This window comes from Triturus cristatus, chromosome 8 (genome assembly GCF_964204655.1).
Source record: "Triturus cristatus chromosome 8, aTriCri1.1, whole genome shotgun sequence".
In the NCBI taxonomy this organism is placed as follows: domain Eukaryota; kingdom Metazoa; phylum Chordata; class Amphibia; order Caudata; family Salamandridae; genus Triturus; species Triturus cristatus.
This window is the reverse complement of record NC_140591.1, coordinates 1,504,998,660-1,505,019,283: the sequence shown is the minus strand read 5'-3', so window position 1 is coordinate 1,505,019,283 and position 20,624 is coordinate 1,504,998,660. Positions and strand designations below refer to the sequence as shown.

The 20,624-nt window shown below is 44.1% G+C and overlaps 1 protein-coding gene and 1 long non-coding RNA gene across 22 annotated transcripts in view; one reads left to right on the top strand and one right to left on the bottom strand.

The window, feature by feature from the left end:
* The window catches only part of LOC146806015 (uncharacterized), a 141,052-nt gene extending 127,606 nt beyond the window's left edge, over positions 1 to 13,446 (top strand). For all 17 annotated transcript variants that reach the window (XR_014967968.1, XR_014967967.1, XR_014967958.1 and 14 more), the window contains one exon: positions 12,992 to 13,446. Coding sequence is in view for 1 of the 17 variants with exons in the window: in XM_085623347.1 (XP_085479473.1) it covers positions 12,992 to 13,107 (116 nt within the window). In the remaining 16 variants the exon portion in view is untranslated. The remainder of the gene's footprint in view (positions 1 to 12,991) is intronic.
* The window catches only part of LOC146806014 (uncharacterized), a 664,408-nt gene that overhangs the window by 105,998 nt on the left and 537,786 nt on the right, over positions 1 to 20,624 (bottom strand). The gene's annotated exons all lie outside the window — the stretch shown is intronic.

The following is a 20,624-nucleotide window of genomic DNA, read 5'->3' as shown; positions in this document are numbered from 1 at the left end:
GATCTGAAAACTAAACGTAAGAAGAATATCAAGCCATGTATCGGATGGTTTGATCATTCATGCTCAAAAGCTAATCAGGATCTCAAACCTGCCTTGAAAGAAAGAACTCAAAACACTAACCTGATAAAAAAAATTAAGGAAGTCATATCAAAAGGTTTTAAATAACAGAAAAGCAGTAATTCAGGAATAAGCATGTGGAAAATTAATACAGGCAGCAGATACCCGGGGCATAATATTATTCTGGAAGACAATTAATCAACCCTTTTTTAAAGACAAGATATCAGCAAAGACTGAGACCTTGGTAAAACCTTATGATTGGATAAGCCACTTTGATCAGATTTTTGATTCAAGTGATGATAGTCCAACAAATTTTGAAAATAGTGTCTTAAAAACAGCCTGTACTGATTTGACATCAATATCATTGAAAGACATCACAGTTGCTCTAGAGCAGGGGTACTCACAAACATTTCTTCCGGGGCCGAAATTCACAGTCTAGGGTATCACCAGGGGCTGCACAGATGACCGTGTCTGGTTGGGTGGACGAGTGTGTGATTTGAGGGCGCGGTTAAGATGGGCGAAACATGACATGGTGTGGAGTTTGGTGAACAAATTCTACCATGTAGAGTAAAGCCAAAATTGCACTCAATTTGGGGTTTATTCTGTTAGGACAAATACATATTTATTTATTTAATAAGTTATTCCACAGATGACCTGAATGTATATTCCAAGGGAGAACTGAAGGCATACTCAGAGTGGTGTCTGTGATTTACACACCTCTCATAATCCATGTCAACAGAGAAAGGCTGCGACAGGCCAGAGGAGGTGAATTGGAGAAGAGATGGGCCCAAAGCTATCGTGGGTCAGACTGATGCCTGGCAGGTCTGCAGGGAGAGCTGCCAAAAGCAGTCAAACTGGTTTTGGTCTCTCCTTATTTCTCTATATTTAACCTGGTAAGAGTGACATTGGATTCTCACAGCCTTTTCATATGAGCTAATGAGTTTTGCAAGGGGACCTACATGGGGAATGTATGTATGTACGTGGTATTTCTATAGCACAAACCCCGCTAAAAGGCAGCAATGAGAATATTATGTCCACAGGAAACATGAAAGGGAACCTTCATCTTGAACTACATTTTCTGTGGATGGGCACAATCCACAGAGCAAATGAAAGCTGTTTGTGTGCTGTAAGTATGCAGGGCCAGCCCCTTCTACTGTGCATAGCGAGTGCAGCCAACAAGCCGTGACCACTTCAAAACAGGTTGTGAGGGTGTTCTCCCTCCAAGAAAATGTGGGGGGAAATGGTGCATTCTACAACACATTTGTCATCATATATGAGGACTATAGAGTGCATCAGGATTCAACAACTGCGTTGGGGCCCTTCAATGATTCCCTTACCATCACCCTCCAACATTGCCTCTCATCGTTCCTTAGTCCCTCTCTCACATGTATTTTATTTGTTTTATAGCACATCTCATTCCAGTGTAGGGTATTGGAGCACTTTACATCACACACACATACAGAGACAATGAATCATTCATGTGTAAATCAGTGTATACAATTTTTCACATGACGCAAAGGGTACTGCAAGGTGTAGGATTCACATGTCATCCATACAGGTGGGCACTTTTTAAGAGTGCTTGGTCCGGAGAAGCACAAACTCAAGATTCAGAACATAACACAGTGGTTAGGATTGACTTTAATAATAAGAATGTATTTCTACCCAAACAAACCCTTTTTAACAACATCAGTAAAATGAATGACTGTTAAAAAACAACTTTCTAACCTGTACTATACAGCTTGAATGCAGCTCTTTGATGATAGTTTATAGCTCACTGTGCTAGATTATGACTGTAACTTATGAACTGCAAAATGACAAAAGAGTCAGAGTGACATAAGCAGCAACCCACTGAGCTATGCACATAAAATATTGTTCTTTGATATGCATAGTACACGTTCTTTGCAGCAGACATTTTAACCCTGTGCGCTACCCTAGATGAGTCAAAACTGGTGCTGCAGGAGTTTTTCCTATCTCTCCAGCAGGTACATTAATCACCAGAGTTAACTAGACACTTTTATTGTTTCCCAGAAACTGATGAATGTACAAGGAACTTTACAGTGTTTTTAAAACTGATGCACTGCTACAAAACCTACCCCAACTAACAAAACCGGCCGCCACCATTACAAAACCCCTCCCAGGGGGAAATGACCAATACAGCCAGTCCGACCTTGTAAGTATTACATATGTCCCAACTCATCCCATACATGCATGGGCAAGTGAAGGAATCCAATTGTGGGGATTGAGTGGTGTTTACATTGAGATGGCTGTAGAGTTGTCTACCAAAGATACCGGTAAAAGGTCAGTGCCCCTCACTGTAGTTGTATCAGTGTCCCTGTGGTGGTGATGGGGCATGAGCAAGCCTTTGTATCTCTTTTTGATTCAACCTCAAAATTAATGGGCAGGGTACTTTTTAAAAGACTTGAAAGCTGGGCTTATGACAACTCAGCTGTTACAGAATCACAATTTGGGTTTAGAAGAGAGATAGGGACAATAGAGCAATGTGTTAACCTCCACTTAATATTAGCAAATACACACTTTCTGAAAAAGGCCATCTGCATTTATATTTTGTAGACTTAACAAGTGCATTTGACCTTGTTAATCATAGGAAATTGTGGCAGACATTGGCTAAAATGGGTGCCCCTAAGGAAATTAATATTTACTTATCTCAATTGTATAATTATTTATCCGCCAGAGTACGATGTGGATCTAATGCCGTGTGTATTTCTCGCTTTAAGGTAACATGCGGGATTAGACAAGGCTGTGTCCTTGCCCATTTATTATTCTCTCTTTAAATTAATGGCATCGACCAATTCTTACAAAAACTGAATGTTGACGCCCCTAAAGTAGGCGAACGTATAACCCCCACTTTAATGTACGCGGATGACGCAGTCTTGCTATCTAGAACTGCAAACGGGCTGCAATGTCTGATTGAGAATTATGCCAAATACATGGGAAAAAAGGACCTACAACTCAACCTTAAAAAGTCGTTCACAATGGTATGTTGGAAAGAGAAGTTTAAATCCAGAACATATCATGTAAAAGGGGTACCAATAGTCGAAACTCACACCTTCCTGTATCTCGGTATGCTATTTACATCTAATGTCCACTGGGGGCCACAGATTGAATTACGTCAATTGAAATTGTTATGATCAACAGAGGCCATTTTTAGATTCTCCTCTACGATAGGGAACAAACCAGTAAGAGAGATATTGACCCTTTATAAGAGTAAATGTATTACGGGGGCTTGCTCTGGTGCTCCCCTATGGGGAATGGATAATTGTGTCCCACTCCAAGCCCAGAAAAATATATTTTTAAGGAGAATACTGGCAGTCCCTAATTCCACTCCCTCCTATATAGCACAAAAGGAGCTTGCAGTTCCCTAGATCGATGATCACATCAGCATATCCCCATTAAGTGCCTGGCATGGGATATGGAGCAAAACCGGAACCAGATTTACCCAGGATATCATAATTGATTTCCTGGGTCTTGAATATAGTCACAAAATCCTGTGGCTGGCATATATTAACAAACTTATAAAAGAGGTTGACAAGGAACTTGATATCAATGACCCTGTACAAATCTTATATTATAGCATAAAGGAACTGAAAATGGGGCTTGTCGGGGCTAGGGAACTTATGACGAAATCTAGGGAGAACCTAAAATTGACAATCAAGGAATACAGCGAGGGATAACAAGAGATAGGTATACAACAATACCTGTACTGGGTACCAAACGTGCGTCACAGATTCTGTCTTACAAGACTAAGGGCCTCATGTAGGTAGGCTAACATTTACCACTTCATAAATACCGAATCATACCGATTCGGTATTTATGAAGTGGTAAATGCTATGTAGGTAATCCGTCGGTAATATGTACCGAATCGGAATGGGTCGGTATTTAAGAATCGGTAATTACCGATTCGGTAATGGTAACTGGCTCCCCATTGATTCCTATGGGCCAGGAGGCCCATAGGAATCAATGGGGAGCCAGTTACCATTACCGAATCGGTAATTACCGATTCGGTAATGGGGGAGCACAATCAAGGGTGGCAGGGTGTCACATTGACACCCTGTTGCACCCCTGATTCCTGCATGTGTGCACATGTGGCACACATACATGCCCTAAGGGCATGTATGTCTGCCACATTGCACACTTCTAAGCGCTTTAAACTGCATTTACACATCCATTCTTCATTTACCACCAACTATTAGTTGGTGGTAAATACCGACTCCAGACAACACCCACACACTCCCCCTACATCTCATTTCTGTATTCGGTATTTACCGAATCGGTAAAATTACCGATTCGGTAATTTTACCGATTCGGTAAATTACCGAATGCAGAAATGATCCCCCTACATCTCAAAAGCCTAAATACCGGTCGGTAACGGTAAAATTACCGAAAATCGGCCGTTACCGACCGGTATTAGGCTACCTACATGAAGCCCTAAGACTGGGCACTCTCCACTTTTTATTAGCTTTCCCTGACAGGGGCAAATGGAAACCAAAACTACCACTCTGCCCATGTGATGGAAAGTCAAAACAGTCAACTCTACATTTTATTCTCTTTTGCTACTTTTATAAGGATATAATAAAAAGTGTTTTAAGTCCCCTCTTTTATAGTGAATGAGGGTGTATGCTGTGCTGTGGCCTTAAACGCACAATTATCAATCCAAAGAAAGAAAGAAAATTTGTACCTTGAGGCCCTACAATATGAAATTACATAGGTCATACACATATAATGGACGATCGTAATACTGAATTACCATTTGAGGATCGATTTTACCACATACTGCTATTTCATATGCACCTTATCGTTTACTCTAGTATAGAAACTATATTACCATTAAGCTGTTATTCTTTATGCACTTTATTGTCTAGTCCGTGGTAGAGTACTATATTCGTCTAAAAGTTGCTTGTAATATTATGAGATCTGGGAATTGAGACATAATTATGCTGTGCTTCCTTCTGTATAATCAAATGATAAAACATGGAAGATAAATATTATCGCATGCTTTTATTAGATAAAGCTAAAATATGGTACATACTTACATGATGATTTTCATTTTGCTGCACTTTTGTCTATTCTTGGGTTAACTTACAAATACTACATGTTGCTACTATAAGTATTATTATTTCTCATCCCCTTCTATTTATTTATTTCCTGTATTTTATTGAATTTGGGTTCGATTGTCTCTTTCCAATGACTTCACAAACTGTTGTATTTGCTCGGCATGTAATTTGTTAGATTGCTTTTATGGTTGTGTTTTTAACCGAATAAAGTTGAATTGATTGATTCATTGACACATTTATGCTCTCTCCCTGTGCAGTCACACTGTGCACTGCCTAGACACCTGTGCGTCATGGTGCAAGGGTGCCTGCATTATGAGCAGGATTTTTGTTGTGTCAGGAAGGGCACCTTCCTGCTCAAGAACAATCCTTTGAGGCATTTCGCTCTTTCCATGTGTATTGTAGGATGCAGCATGCATAGAAAGAGGAATTAACCAGAAGCCATACTGATATTTCTCTTGGGAAGATTCACCATTTTAATGTAATTCCAAGTTTACTCACCTTAGTACATCTCTGACTGCTTCAGAAACCATCTGTGGATGTATGGGTACACCCATGCTGCACCCATGTGCTTTCTCAACATAGGGTAACACAAGGCAGTGATTTTTGCTGCCTTGTGTTACTCTGGAGTAACTAAGTCATGCAGAGCTACATAAGGTGGTATTGCATGTCTTAGTAAATCCCATTTAAGGCTTCTATTAGCTTCAGTCAAGTTGATGATACAAGGGCATTACAGGCCCTTACTAAATCTGTCCCTATTTGCACAGTAGTAAGACTCCTTGTGTGATGAAAATTTTAGTGCATGGACCAGTGGGATTCATTTTGCATGAATCATTCTCTTCATGCCTAAAAACAACCCACTTCCCGTACAAGAATGGATCTCTGACCTGAATGCGCTCAACTGCTCTCTCACCACTTCTAATTCAGTTAAGTCTCTAGGCATCACCATTGACAATACCCTTACACTCACCCCCACATAAAAAAATGCAGCCAAAGGAGCACTCTTCACTCTCCGTCATCTCAAGAAAATTAAGCCCTTCATCCCGGCTGATGACTTTAAAACTGTTGTTCAATTGCTGGTCCTGTCGAGAATAGAGTATGGCAATGCTATCCTCGCTGGAACACCTTAAGTCCACCCCGCACCACTCAAATCTGTGCTCAACCTAGCAGCTAGACTTATCTCTGACTACAAATGCTTCAATCACATCTCCCCCACCCTGAAAACCCTCAAATGGTTACCCATCGAAGGCAGATCTACCTATAAGATTGCATGTATCACACACAAAGCCCTTCACCAAAACACCCCAAGTTACCTCCCAGATAAACTCCACAAAGCAGGCTGCGCACGACTGACGAGGAACACAAATGCTCTTACTCTTATCCCCCCCTGTTTAAGAAGAAAGGCACTCAAGTTCGCTCCTTCTCCGGTAACGCTCCCTCCATCTGGAACTCCCTGCCTAAAGACCTACGCTGTAGCCCCTCCTACTTCAACTTCAAAAAAGAACTCATATTGTTCCGTCCTCAACAAATACTGGGGTCCTTAATTCCTACCTCTGACACTGATCTCAGGCGCTGCGACCACATCATGTCCCCCTTTAGTGCCCTCCAATTCTTTCCCCTCCACCTTCTCCTACCAATCCCCCCTCCCTTACACTACTTTTTCCCCTACCCTACCCTCCCCTCCTGCTCTCTTTATCTACTTATGACTCCTAGCCCTAAACACAACCTCCCACTGATTTACTACTCCTGCTACTCCCCTAACTCCTACTCACATCTTCCCCTCCTTTTTCTCTTCTTCCCCTCCCTTTTTCTCCTCTCTCTCACCCCCCACCCACCCTCCCTAACCTAAGTTCTCACTACCCACGTTAGCTAATATAGTGTTCTGTAAATAACCTTCGTATTTTATCTGCTTTCTTCGTTATATTGGCTCCTGTTTTGCTCAAATGTTTTTTTAATACTGTACCTCCTCACATTCCTGTAGAGCACTCTGATGCCCCTGGGTCTAGCCGGTGCTATAGAAAAGCTTTAAGTAAATAAATAAGTGATGTAGAGTACAGCTTCCCTATACTGTGGGAGTGTATTGACTGCATTCCTGTGAAGACCCATAACTCAATGAGAGCGAATGGAGAAAAGGCTACCCTAAATAAATTCTGTGAGGTCCCTTTTAGCAATGGGCTGCTATTTGTTCTTTCTGAGTGAGGACATAGGGTAGATGGTAGAAGTAAGGGGTAGGTCATGGGTTTCTCTTGTTAAAGTTGTCAACATTTCTAAGCAAAGCTGCCTTTTTGTCTGTGCCTGCTGACCAATCAGAAAGGATGATGACAGCCAGGTGCTGAAATCTCATGCGTCATTGTGTCCTTGTTTTGGATACTTCTTCTTGGAGCCAACACTAATGCTACTTTTGTGAGAGCCATCAACTAGCACAAAGGCTGTGTCTGAGCGACAGCCAGAAAATTGTATTTGAAAGAGATCACCTCATATCAGTACAGAAGCATCCATAGTGGATCCACATTCCTTTTCTGGAAGTATTAAACTGGAACTGTGAAATCATCGTTCAGTAGTTCACTAGCATGGAGGTAACAAAATGTCTGTTTATTCAGTGTCTTATTTACTACAATATTTGTAATAACATCAATGAATAAAAATCTCTGAGTTTATTTTCTTCTGTGTCATTGATGCATATGTCTTTCCCTGATTTACTAGGACAATTCTTTCATATGTCAATGACATTCCATTCAATAAATTATAGTCCCATTCCTTTGCTAATGGCTTCTCCACAGAATACATCCTCTGATGGCCTAATAATGTATGGGGCGTCAAAGTAGGACATTATGCCATCCACCCTATTTAGAGTAAAACCTGGATGTTTTTTGTTTTCTAAAACAAATTCCTGCTTTGGAACTTTGTTTTTGAAAAATAAATATTTCTTTAAAAGTATGCTAGTTGGCCATCATCTCTGACTGTACTGTCCTTCAAATTTTTCATGCATATATAGGAACCGTGATGACAGCAGTTCTTGACAATGTAGTGCAATGACCGCAGGGCCAGCAGACAACTCTAAATTTGGTGTGCGGATGTCCCTCAGGATGTTGGATGTATTGTTCTCTACCATCCTGGTGTAGTTAACTCCTTCCTTGAAATTCTAAATCAGGCCATGATTTTTCTTACTTCTGTTATGAAATTGGAAAGAAAACTCTCAATTATACTGTGTTGGTCACTTCATAAGGGCCCCTATGCATTTGTTTCCATGTTGGCAGTCATCCTAAATATCAGGTGACTCTATGTTATTGGGGTACAGTATTAGCATTTCTGTTTTTTGCTATTGCAAATCATTATTTTCAGGTGTTTTAATTTGATTTGTTCAATTGAACTGAGCCAGAATTAATAATTTCAGAATGCTCTGATTTGATGCAGAAAAAGAGGTGTACCCATAACATGGAGCCTTTTTGTAATCTTATATCTGGCCCTTGTACATTCCCATGGATTTGTGAGTAAGATTGAGTATATAGCTTTAGAAGAATAAAGAGCTTTAACTAGTCTTGCAAAAGTTCTAATCATCTTTATCGTTATTCACATCTGCATGTAAATATAAAAGAGTAAGAGCATTTGTGGAACACAAGACAGCTACATAAACGGCCTACCATGTTGCTAAGTCTTGCAGTGGTGTAATGGAGTGGTATTCTGTGCCATGTCTGATAAAATATATTGCAATCATTTGGGATCTTTAGACTTATAAATTGGAGCCTGCATATAAGCCAGTTTTAGCACTAAGAGCCTCATGTCACAAAATCACAAGGTGTGTGACCACAAAAGTACAAAACCCTTTTTATGAGTAGGAAATGTATTTAGACTAGTAAAAGCACTTTTGTTACGGTTTCTGAATTGCAAATAGGAGGGTTCATGAAAGGGGACTCCTCCCTAAACTTTCCAATTCAGAAAGAAATGTATTGATAGTTTGTGACTGCAAATGCCATCGCAAACCATTGATGAGCCAACGACCCCCGATTTGAGCTAGTAACTAACTTGTGTAGGGGAAGGGGTCCTCTTGGGAGAGGTTGTTTGCAGCCTCAGTGGGGAGAAGGTTTCCAAAAACTGCTGGCCAAACAGTGCAGGATCTCTGCTATTTAGACAGTGGCTGCTTAAATAGTGATTTTTATCTGATATTTGTACTGCTGCCAGCCCAAACGGCGCAGCATTTCTAATGTTTAGCTACCGGCCAGGTAAATAGTGATGTTTTTCTGCTATTTGCTTGGCTGCCAGCTAAACAGTGCAGAATCTCAACTATTCAGCCAGCAGCTGAGTAAATATTGTGGGGCTTATTTACTAGGAGCTTGCAGCACCAATGCTTCAAAATTTTAGAAGCATTGGCAGCGGAATCACTGCTCCGTATTTACAAGGTGACGCATCTATAAGGATGCATCAATTTATGGACTTGTGCAAAAAAATGAGCCTGTGTCGGAATTGCCTGTGTCACACATGTATTAATGTATGCAAGCTAGGCATTTTGTGGTAAGTTCCAGCGTAAACGTGGCGAATGGATATTACATGTCAACGTTGCTATTTAAAGAGAAGCTTAATAGGACAGTTTTGCAGGCAGAACTACTCCATGGAGGCAGTTTTTTTGCAGCTGGGAGTCACACAGAGAGGACCACCACCATCTACCTCACCCCAACCCACCCCACCCCACGACCACGAGGGCACCGAAGTAGAAGGGAGTGCATTTATCCCCTAGAGGACCACTCTGATAGGACTCAGGGAGGTGAGGTAATCACTCTTTACTGGCTGCGGAAGCAGTCCATTATAGATTTCCTACACCTGATTGCCCCAAGGCTACAGCTAACGGTTGACAGGGCTACCAACACCCCTCCACAGGTGAAGTTCATGGCCGTACTACATATGCTGGCGTTGGGTGTTTTCTCCATAATAGCTGTCAGAGGGGCTGGAGTCTCCCAGCCATCTTTCTACTCCTTCCCTCCATCCTGGATGCCATCATCTAGCTGACACCCTGCTACCTTCTCTTCCCCCAACACCCAGGAATTTCAGGTAGAGACCAAGCAGTATTTCATTCCATCACTGGGTGCCATGGACTGCACATATGTGCAACTGTTACTTCCTATTGCCACCACATCTCTACAGGAACCGAAAGCATATACACCTCATTAATGTCCAGGCCATTGTGGACCATGTGGGTCTCTTCACCAACACACTAGCCAAATACTCTGACAGTTGCATGATGCTTACATATTCAGGCACTGTATCATCAATGACTGATTCCAGAATGGACAATTTGGGAATGGTCTACTTGTAGGTAATCTAAACACTAATACCTAACACACCCAGTAACAGGTAGAAATGGATAACGTAATACCCATGAGAGTGGCTGTTGACGCACATAGCAACTGAGGTAAGAGGGGTGTGGCTCATACATGCACAATATATCATGGTACATATGTCAGGCAAACACACCAGCTAACAATGTCAAGACACATGTTGCAGCGGGAATCTCATTTAAATTGTAGGGATGCATTATAATCACTTGTAGAGTGCCCACATATAATCCTATGTTAGAAAACGTGAAGTGTTACACTTGTAAAATGTACTAATGTAGAAACGTGAGTGTATTTTTGGCCATTGCCAAGTAACATGGAAAATCAACATAGGGGAATGAATGTAATTGGCACATCTTATTAACATGAGGAACTTGTATTGTGCAACTGACACCATTCATATTCTAAATTTGGTAGATGTATTCATTTCTATGCAAAAGAGCTATTTCAACCTGTAATGTTTAAAGTAGTATGTTCTTATGTTGTCTAAAGAAATCATAGGCTTGGTATGCAAGTCCCTGAAAACTCTCGCATTAGAATTAACAGTCTGAATTTTATGTGCATGGAGGAATCTGTTCTTTCACACATTTGCATTACAGGTTTTAAAGTTATTTCATTAGGGAAAAGCAATGTCTTTGTTTAGGAGCTGGGAAAAGAGAGAAGAAGTTACAGTTTCATGGCTCGAAGGTTATAGAGGCGGAGACGGTTTCACATGGGCGAAGGCCTGAGAACCAAGGAAAAATGTTGCAAAGATCGAAGGAGAAGAACATCATGGATGGTTTCCTATGACTGTGTCTATTGTGAACCAAGATGTGCACTGTGCATTATGGGAGAACTACCTGTAAATAATTGTTGTTATGAATTCGGGAAAGTAGCCCACTTCTTCTTTGCCTTCAGAGAGAGAGCATCTCAGAACAAGCCCTTTCTTTTGAGATAGTGGCTTTATGCTACTTGATCCATCTGATGTTACAGCGACTTCTTAGGAAGACACCACGCACTGACACCTTATTATCTTTCCACTCAAAAATGCTAAGTGGGAATGTCATTTTAGCGATAGAGTAGGAATAGATTAATGCTTCATACTCATCAACTCTTGATTCAGGGCAACTTTGACTTATGTTTCCTGATACTCTGTATACTACTTCTTGAATTGATAGTTTTGTTCATGCTGCAGTGTCTGAATTAGATGTGTAGATTTAACTTCATACTAATTCCTTTGCATTTCTACACCCTCGTGCAGAGGTTTCTTTACATTCAGTTCTTCTTAGCTTTGTAACAAATTAACTATCTTCATTTAGTTGTATGTGAGTTATTATGTATCTAGAGAGTTAATGGCCAATTGGTTGTGAATTAACTATGTCCCTCCCCTTTACACTTTCATGCTGCGAAAAAGAACTATCAGAGTATGTATCTAGAAAGGAATTAGAACTAATGGGCCCGGCCTTTTCACACACAGAGCCACTATGGCTTCCGTTTAATGGTGGAAGGGTACAGAGCAATGCATTACTGGCCCAAATGCAGTGTAGCATCCATGTGGGTAAGAGAGGTTTTCCGTGGGGGATGTGAGGGAGTCTACAGGCACCGTCCATGGTTCATCAGGCAACATCCACATCCGTGTTTAACCATGAGCATATGCATGTGTCAGTGGAATGCATGTGTCCTATGTCAACATCTACCTACACAGGACCAAGTACCCCAATATGTACCACTATCGGCAGCGCCTGCTTTAGAATGGTGGTGCGAATGCTGCGGCTTCACTGGGTGCTGACCTGGAGGGGGGCACTGACCTCAGGGGTTTTGCTGTCTTTATCAATAACTCACGCTGAAAGCACATACTGCAGAGTTGCTTGTGCGTCCAGCTTTCAGGCAGCAATAAAAATGTTGAGTTAGCTCTTGTGATCAATGTTCATGCTACAGAGAGAGTTTGGAGTTTTGTCTAGTGATAGTTTTGACTTGACATAAAGTAGCGCAGAGGGTTGATATGCCTGCTGCAAAGAGCAAATTTGTATTTTGTGTGGATAGCTACGTGGATTAGTAAAGCAAGCCTTTACCAGTGCTTTAAAAGAAATTTAATGTATGCGAGAGAGGGGCCATGGAAAGATGAGGGGCTCTTTTGCTGGGTGATAGTGAGGGAATCTGAGGAGGATGCCATGGGGGGCACCATAAATGTTTGTCCCACCAGGCGCCCCCAGCCCTAAAGGTGGCCCTGAATATCAGCAATCACACTCAAGTTCTGTGAGCACATAACATTGAGTGGTCAAGAGCAACTCCAAATTGATATCCCAGAAAATAACAGGTTCTACATCACAGTCATGATGTAGAATTGTATGATCTATCGGCCCATGCTCACTGATTGCTATAACACAGAGTGATGGAAAAGAAAATTGTCAACCTATCAACAACTGAATGACTAACACATATTGTGAAAACAATGTTAGAGATATGTATGACAATGTAAGTACATAACTTACATGGTCTGCCGTGTATCAATAACAGTTCTCTAAAGTATTGACAGTTGTCCTTTTGTTTCACTTTCAGCTGGCCGGGGATATGACATCCAGCCATGGGTCTTGGGACCCCATGCACACTGCCAGACTGCGATGGAGAAGGCTTATAACCAGGCTCTCAGCAGGACCCGGAACATCGTTGAATGAAGCTTTAGACTGCTGAAGGTCAGGCTTTGCTGCCCTGACATTTCGGGGGCGTAGATTGCTGTACTCCCTCCCCCCATGGTCTGCATGATCTTCTTGCTTTGTGCAATACTGCACAACATTTGTGTGCAGTCTAATGTCTCCTAGGACGGTGACCTACAACTTCTGGACACGCGGACGATAATGATGATGAGGAGGATGCCGAGGCTCGAGAATACAGCTGCATGCAATCACAGACATGCACACAATGTGCAAATGATTTTTACATGAAACACATGTTTGTGAACTGACCATGAAACAATATGAAAGTTTCAACCTGATAATAAATGTTTGAAAATTTTACTTGTCTTTGTATTTATGTCACATTGCCTAGAAATATAAACGTCCACACATTGCAACTACTAGGAGTAGCAAATGTACAATCAGGTTGGATGCCAGGCATCAACGTAAAACTCCCAAAAACAATACACTGTGCACTGTCAAGTGTTGTGTGTCACTTGCACCATGACCAATTCCATAGCACTGTGTCAGTAAACAAACATGTTTCAGTTGGGAAGGTGACACTCTAGTAGAAAAAGTTACACTATGCTACAAAAGGTGAGACTATGGTATGAAAGGTTAGTTTTCTGTAGTAAATGTGACTATTTGGCATGCAAAGTCATGCATGACCATTAACAGTGACATTGGACTAAGAAAAATTACTCAATGGAATCAAAGGTGACTTTACTGTAGGAAACTTCAGTTTTTGGCATGCAAATTCATTTGGTACCAATAAAAGTGACATTGGACTAAGAGAAACGACTCAATGGAGTTCAAGGTTTACTTTAGAAGTGTAACTTTTTGGCATACAAAGTAATGCATTGACATTGGACTAAGGAAAATCACTCTATGGAGTGAAAGGTGATTGTACTGTAGGAAAAAGTCACTTCTTGGCATCCAAAGTCATACATGGCAATTAAGAGAGACGTTGGATTAAGAAAAATGACTCAATGGAGCGAAAGGTGACTTTCCTGTAGGAAAAGTCACATTTTGGCATACAAAGTCATGCTTGACCATTAAAAGGGACATTGAACTAAGAAAAATGGCTCAATGGATGTAAAGGTGACTTTATTGTAGGAAACATCACTTTTTGGCATGTAAAGTCATGCATGACCATTAAAAGTGATCTTGGAATGAGAAGAATGACACTATGTCATGAAAGGTAACTTTAATGTATAGAATATATTGCTTTTTTTAGGTGAACAACTGCTTTACTACTAAACGTGATGCATGAGTGGAAAGAGCATCTACCAAAAGCCACATAAGAAGGGCACAGTGTCAAAAACAATGCTTTGCCCATTGTGTAACTACTGACTTGGTGTGAGAAGTTGGCCTGGTATATGATGTTCACTAGTTAAAGTGACCACCTTGTACCATGCCAAGCAACCCTTATGGTGTGGTTGTAAGTCAACCTTTTCGGACTAGCTGCCCTAGTGGTAGCGTAGGTTAAGCAATCTTTGAGGCTAAACTGGTTAAAGCGTGTTAAGCAAGCTGTTTTACCATATGTAACCCCCCATTATACCAATGAAAGGACACCACACAGATATATATTCAAAATATATATGTATTTATTACTCAAAGTATCCCCTAGACTCTTTTTGAGCACAGGAGCACAAATTGTTAAACAAGAAAGTATTACAATATACAGAAGTTGCACTTTATATGGATAGGCCCTGATGGCCGATCAAACCATATACTAAAATAGTGGTATAAGTACCACGACTAGGAAAGGGAAAAGGCCTAGGGCCTCTAGAATCGCTGGGCCTACAAGGAGCTAACGTTAGTTAGTGACCAGGAGGTCCACGGGTCGCGTGTGCAGTGAGGAAAGTTACACGCGGGCTCCCATAGGTTTTCAATGGGTGCGTAAAAGTTCAAAAGTTACTGCTAGAAGGGTCTTCTGGATGGGCTACGAACTCAAGACTTAAAACACAGACACTAGAGATGTTTCTCTATACTTGGGCACCGGAGTGCCAGCTTTACCTCACCCACAGGAAGCGGGTGCATAGGTCTCGAAGTGCGTCGGGTTTCGTCTATCTGTTCAATGGAGCCTGATGACAAAGATGCTGCAGGCGGCCGGTCCAGAAGAGATGCGGTGGATCCAAGAGTGGATCGGAGTTGTAGAAGACCTGAAAGCAGAGGGAACAGTGTTCACAGTCACTAGCCAGTGACCGGCGTGGCACCAGGTAGGTACCAGGCGATGTCGGGTGCAAACAGGTGATGAGGTGTAGCTCGTCTCAGCAGCCACGTGGTCCATGAAGGTTGACGATGTCCAGGAGTCGGTTCACGAGCTGACCCATGCAGGCTCTCGCTGTCGGCGGTGTCGGCGACTTGAAGGAAGCCAACAAGCCTTGGCAAAGGCAGAAGTCATGGAAAGTGAAGAAAGCTGATTGTTCTGACCAGCAAGGTCAGAGGGGCTGGTCCTTTGGAGAGCAGCAGGGGCCAGTCTGGAGCAACCAGACCAGCATCGTAGATTTCAAGGTTCGTTGCCAAAATGGCCACTAGCCAACGGGCCAGGGACCGGGCAGGCACGTCGAGATGCAAAGTGCAGAGGGGCCGCACGCAGATCGTGGAGATGCTGGAGGGCTCACCTTTCGTGCAGATGCTGCTCGGATGCTGGGCTTCTCAGGACCCAAAGCACAACTTGGAGAGAGCCTCTGTTGTCGCGCTTGCAGCTTGCCATGGGTCTTTCACGATGGCTGGCTCCACGTGTCTCGGTGCCTCCAAGGGTTCCTTCTTTTCAGGGACTGTGGATCGGGCGGTGAGAGGTCTGGAGGTCCAGGTCTTGTCGGGCTCTGGGCTCGGGCTCCGGTGGGAGGCGGCGGCAAAGCAGACGTCGAGTAGCTGGTTGGTGCTTGCGTTAGCAAGATGGTCACTCCCTGACCATAGGGGAGATTTCCTTCTGTCCTCTGTGCAGCAGAGCGTCGAAGTTCCCGTCTTCTTCTTGTAGTTAAGTTGATTCCAGGATGTCTGAAGTCTTAGGACACAGCTACTACCTTTAAGCGGATTCTAGGGGCCGGACTACCTGCTAGGTCCCTCCCTAAGGGTGGGACCAGGAAGGGGGGTGGTTACACCCCCAATCCTTTGTCCAGCTCGCCCCAGGTCCGGGGCTGGTGTGCCCCAGGACCGGTTTGAACTGGCATATGCACCGAGGCTCCTTGTGAGCCTCAGGCATGTCTGATTCCATTCAAACCCTACCTGACCAATACACAAAATCCTGTCTGGGGTGGTGCACGCACCTCCCCTGGCAGGAAACCCTTTGTCCACGTCTCCCAAGCTGGAAGGACTCCCAGCAGCAGGAGGGCAGACTTATGTCTGTGGTGGCAGCATCCATGTTGTGGAGCTGAGGCTATGTCTGATTTTACCCGGGTTTCAGGTACTGTACATGTCGTGTCCCTCTAGAAGGGTGGAATGCTAACCCCGTCGCCAGAATTGGCGAGGGGTTAGTATTCCAATTCGTATGACACCTTACTCGACATGTTTTGATAAAGCCAAACCAAAGATAGCATTTAACCGCGAGGTTCATAATGCACTTAAGAGTATATGGTATGACGATATCTGGAAACGGTAGAAGGAAGTTGTTCCGACCACTGCAGACAGGCTCAGCTCATGCCAGAGCACCATCTCACATGGAACCAAGCACTCTGCCTTCAGGATAGTTAAGGCCTGCCATAGGAGTGACTTATAGGTTAACATGTGTCCCATTTAAGGTTAGGTATAGGTATACTACACCTAAGTAAGAGGTGGTTACACCAACTTACCCCAGCTGAGTGATCAGCCAGTTGTGTCAAATTGTTAGGCCAGGCCAGGGGTGGCACAATACATGCTTCAGCCCCTGGTAGGCCTTAGATACACCAATGCCCTGGGTACCTAGTGTACACTTGTACAGGGGCTCACAGGGTGATCCAATTCCAATTGGGTATGCACCTAGGGTACATGGAGTCCCTTTTAAAGAGAGAGCAGATGGGCTGAGATCCTGAATGGCAGGATCTCAGGCCAACTAAGTCGAAAAACCAGCTAGACACTAGGCAAAAAAATTGGGGGTAACCATAGTCAGATATCCACCTTCCTACACAACCCCCCCCCCAAACGAAGGGAGATAAGGCTGACCTTGACCAGGTAAGCCTATATTGCCTAAGTGGCCATATAAGGAAGAACCAGCACTGGCATGGTTACCCCCTGTCTCATGGTCCACCAAGCAATCCCTCACCCTAAGGGTATCAGAGGGTCTCCACCATAGGGAATCTCTACCTTTGGTGTGTCTTGGCAAAGTAAAAGGCTGGTGTTGAGATGGAGTACTGAAGTGAGGGTCCTCAAAGTGAGGCCTCAGCTTCCTCCAATCATCCTCCACCAAGGATGCCTTTCTTTCTTTCACTGAGTTGCAGTGTGCTCTCAGGGTCAGCCTCTGGCTACCTAAAGCTGGAGGCTGGGTCCCTTTTGTGGGCTTACTGGAGGGACAGGTCAGGTTTGGGGCCCTAAGGTCCCATGTTTGCCTGTGCCCAACAGAATCCCTCTGGGGGAGGTCCCTAACTACCTGTAAAGGGGATCCCTCAGGAATGTGTTTAACCATCACCTGGCTAGGGCTACTAGCCAGGCAATCCTCCTTCTTTTGATGGGGGGGTTCTTGTGGACAGGGGCCCTCTTGGGGTCCACTGGCCTCCCTGACCTCTGCAGCCCTGGGCTGACAGAGGCAGGGTAGAGAGAGGCAGGCTACCTGCACCAGACTGGGTCCCACCTTGGAAAGGTCCACTGACATCAGAGGCTCTGTCAGGCTAGGCCTGGCTACCTCTGGGGCAGTTCCTTCACAAGGGGTGGGGTCAGATCCCTGGGGAGGCTGACCTTTTCCTAATGTCTGGGGAGAGGGAGACTTTTCTTCCTCCCCACTACTCTCTGTTTGTGTGGAGTGATCCATAGTTTCAGGCTTCACTACACCTATGTCAGTCTGAGTATGGACTGAGACCATTACAGTCCTGCCAACCTTTTATGGGGGGCACTCAGTTTGTGTTTGAGCTGTGACTGTCACAGCTCTGCCAGTCTCTACAGGGAAGTCTGTCTTTGCCTGGGCTGTGGCTACCACTGCCCTTCCAACCTTTTCAGGGAGGAAGTCTACTTGGACAGGGGTTGTGGCTGGCACAACCCCACTACCCTTTTTTGAAAGGCCTACCATTTTAGAATGGGTGTCTTGTTCAACTCCAGCCCAAGCTGAGAGTTCTAAGTCATTCCCCAGTAAGCAGTCTACAGGCAAGGTTGGGTACACTGCCACCCTTTTAGGACCAGTGACACCTCCCCAGCTGAGGCACACCTCTGCCATGGGATGACTGTTCTGTTTGCCATCAATGTTAGTCACCTGGTAGGAGCAACCAGGCAAAAGCTGCTCAGAGGGAACTAGCCAATGGGCCACCATAGTGATGCTAGCTCCAGTGTCTCTGTAGGCCTCAGCTTTTGTACCATTGATGTAGGGCTCCTGTCTGTACCTACCCAAAGTGTTGGGACAGGCAGTGAAGTTGGCAAACCCCATGCCACCATCACAGACAAGAGTAGTTGCTGTAGGGGAATTGGCTAAGCCAGGGTCCCCCTGTGTTCCCCAAGTAAACCCACCCAAATTTCTGGCGGCACTCCCACCACCTGGGGGATTACTGCTGACAGTAATAGGTGGTGTGACAGGAGTAATTGGAGGAACAGTTTTGTTTTTAACCTTTGGGCAACTGCTGTCAGTTTTCCAATGCCCAGGAATTTTACATTCATGGTAGTAAGGCCTTTTAGCTGTGGTAGAGGAGGGAGCTTGGGACCCACCACCCTGTGTGGAGTTTTGGGGCCCTGAGGAAGATTTCTCTTTTGCTTTATCCCCACCCTTCTCTTGAGGCTTGGTGGTATCTTTCTTTTGGTCACCACCCTGGTTTTTAGGCCTGATCCTGGTCCTGACCCATTTATCTGCCCTCTTTCCCAATTCTTGGGGAGAGGTCAAATCTGAGTCTACCAGGTGTTGATGGAGAAGCTGGTTTTGACAATTACTTAAAATCTGCTCTCTCATCATCAAATTATACAATCCTGTAAAATCAGACACCTTACTTCCCAGCAACCAACCCTCCAAAGCCTTAGTGGCACATTCCACATATTCAGACCAGTCCTGAGTCTGTGCCTTCTGGGTATCTCTGAACATTAACCTATACTGTTCAGTGGTTAAGCCTAACCCATCAACTAGGACACTCTTCAGGGCTCTGTAGTTTCTGACATCCTCCTCCCTAACAGTGAGGAGTCTATCTCTGCCTCTTCCTTCAAAGGAGAGCCATAAGATTGCTGCCCACTGGTCTTCAGGAACCTGCTGCACTTTGCAGGCTCTCTCAAGAGCAGTCATCCACTTGTGGATATCATCCCCACTTTTGTAGGGGGGCACAACCTTGGACAGGTTCCTATTGTCAAAGACCCTATCTTTGTCCTTAGGGACAATGCTGCCACCAGTGGGTATAGACCCACTCTCTCTAGGTTGCCTAGCCTTGTTCAGTTTCTCTTCCATCAGGGCTACTTCTAGCTCCTGTCTCCTGATCCTCAGCTGAGCTTCCTTCATTCTGGCCTCATGCTCCCTCCTCTGAGGGCTGGTCATCCCCCTTCTGGAGCGACCTTGAGAGCCTCTAGAGGCATGAGAAGCATTAGAGTCACCTGAGTGATTCCTCTGCCTCCCAAGCCCCTGGTTAAGTCCACTAGGGAGATCCAATGGGGTGAACCCATTGTCAGTCCCAAGTAGCCTTAAGTTAGCTGAGCCAGGTCTGGCACCTGGCACTGGGCTATCTCTCCCATCTGAACTACTACTACTGTCAGATTCCCCCCCTTTGTCATCCCTGTCCCTATGCTGATTCTCATCATCTGTAGTCAGATTCTCAACTAAGGGGCGACTGTGGGAAGGGGTACTTCAGTGGCATCTTCAGAAGGAGGGCCTCCTGTTCCTGTCCCTAAGGGGTCTAACTGGGAGGCTTTCTTGAGAGCTCTCTGATCTTCATCAGCTTGTAAGAGTTCTCTGAGTTCAGCAGGGGTAGGGTTCCTGGGCTGTTTAAGGCCCCTGATATTTGCCAACTGACTGAGCTCATTTTGGTTTAGGGTAGCAAAGATGGTTGGTGCCCTCTGGGGGTCACTCTCGACAGAGATGGGTACATTGGACCCCTCTGCCCCAGCCATTGCTCTTAAGTGTGGGTGGATGTGTTGCAACTACCTACACTTGGGTTTTCCTACTAAACCTATCTAGTAGTTGTAGTCAGGGTGTGCTACTCCCTTTGCTCTACAACAACTATGTTCAGTAGAACTTAAGTATATCTAATCTTGTTTTATATGTACCTAAAAGGTACTTGTATGATCTTTCAATTGGTAACAAAGAGGTTACAACGGTAAAACACAGCAAGCTCAAATCCAACCGCTGCTCACCGATGTGAGAAGTTGGCCTAGTATATGATGTTCACTAGTTAAAGTGACCACCTTGTACCATGCCAAGCAAC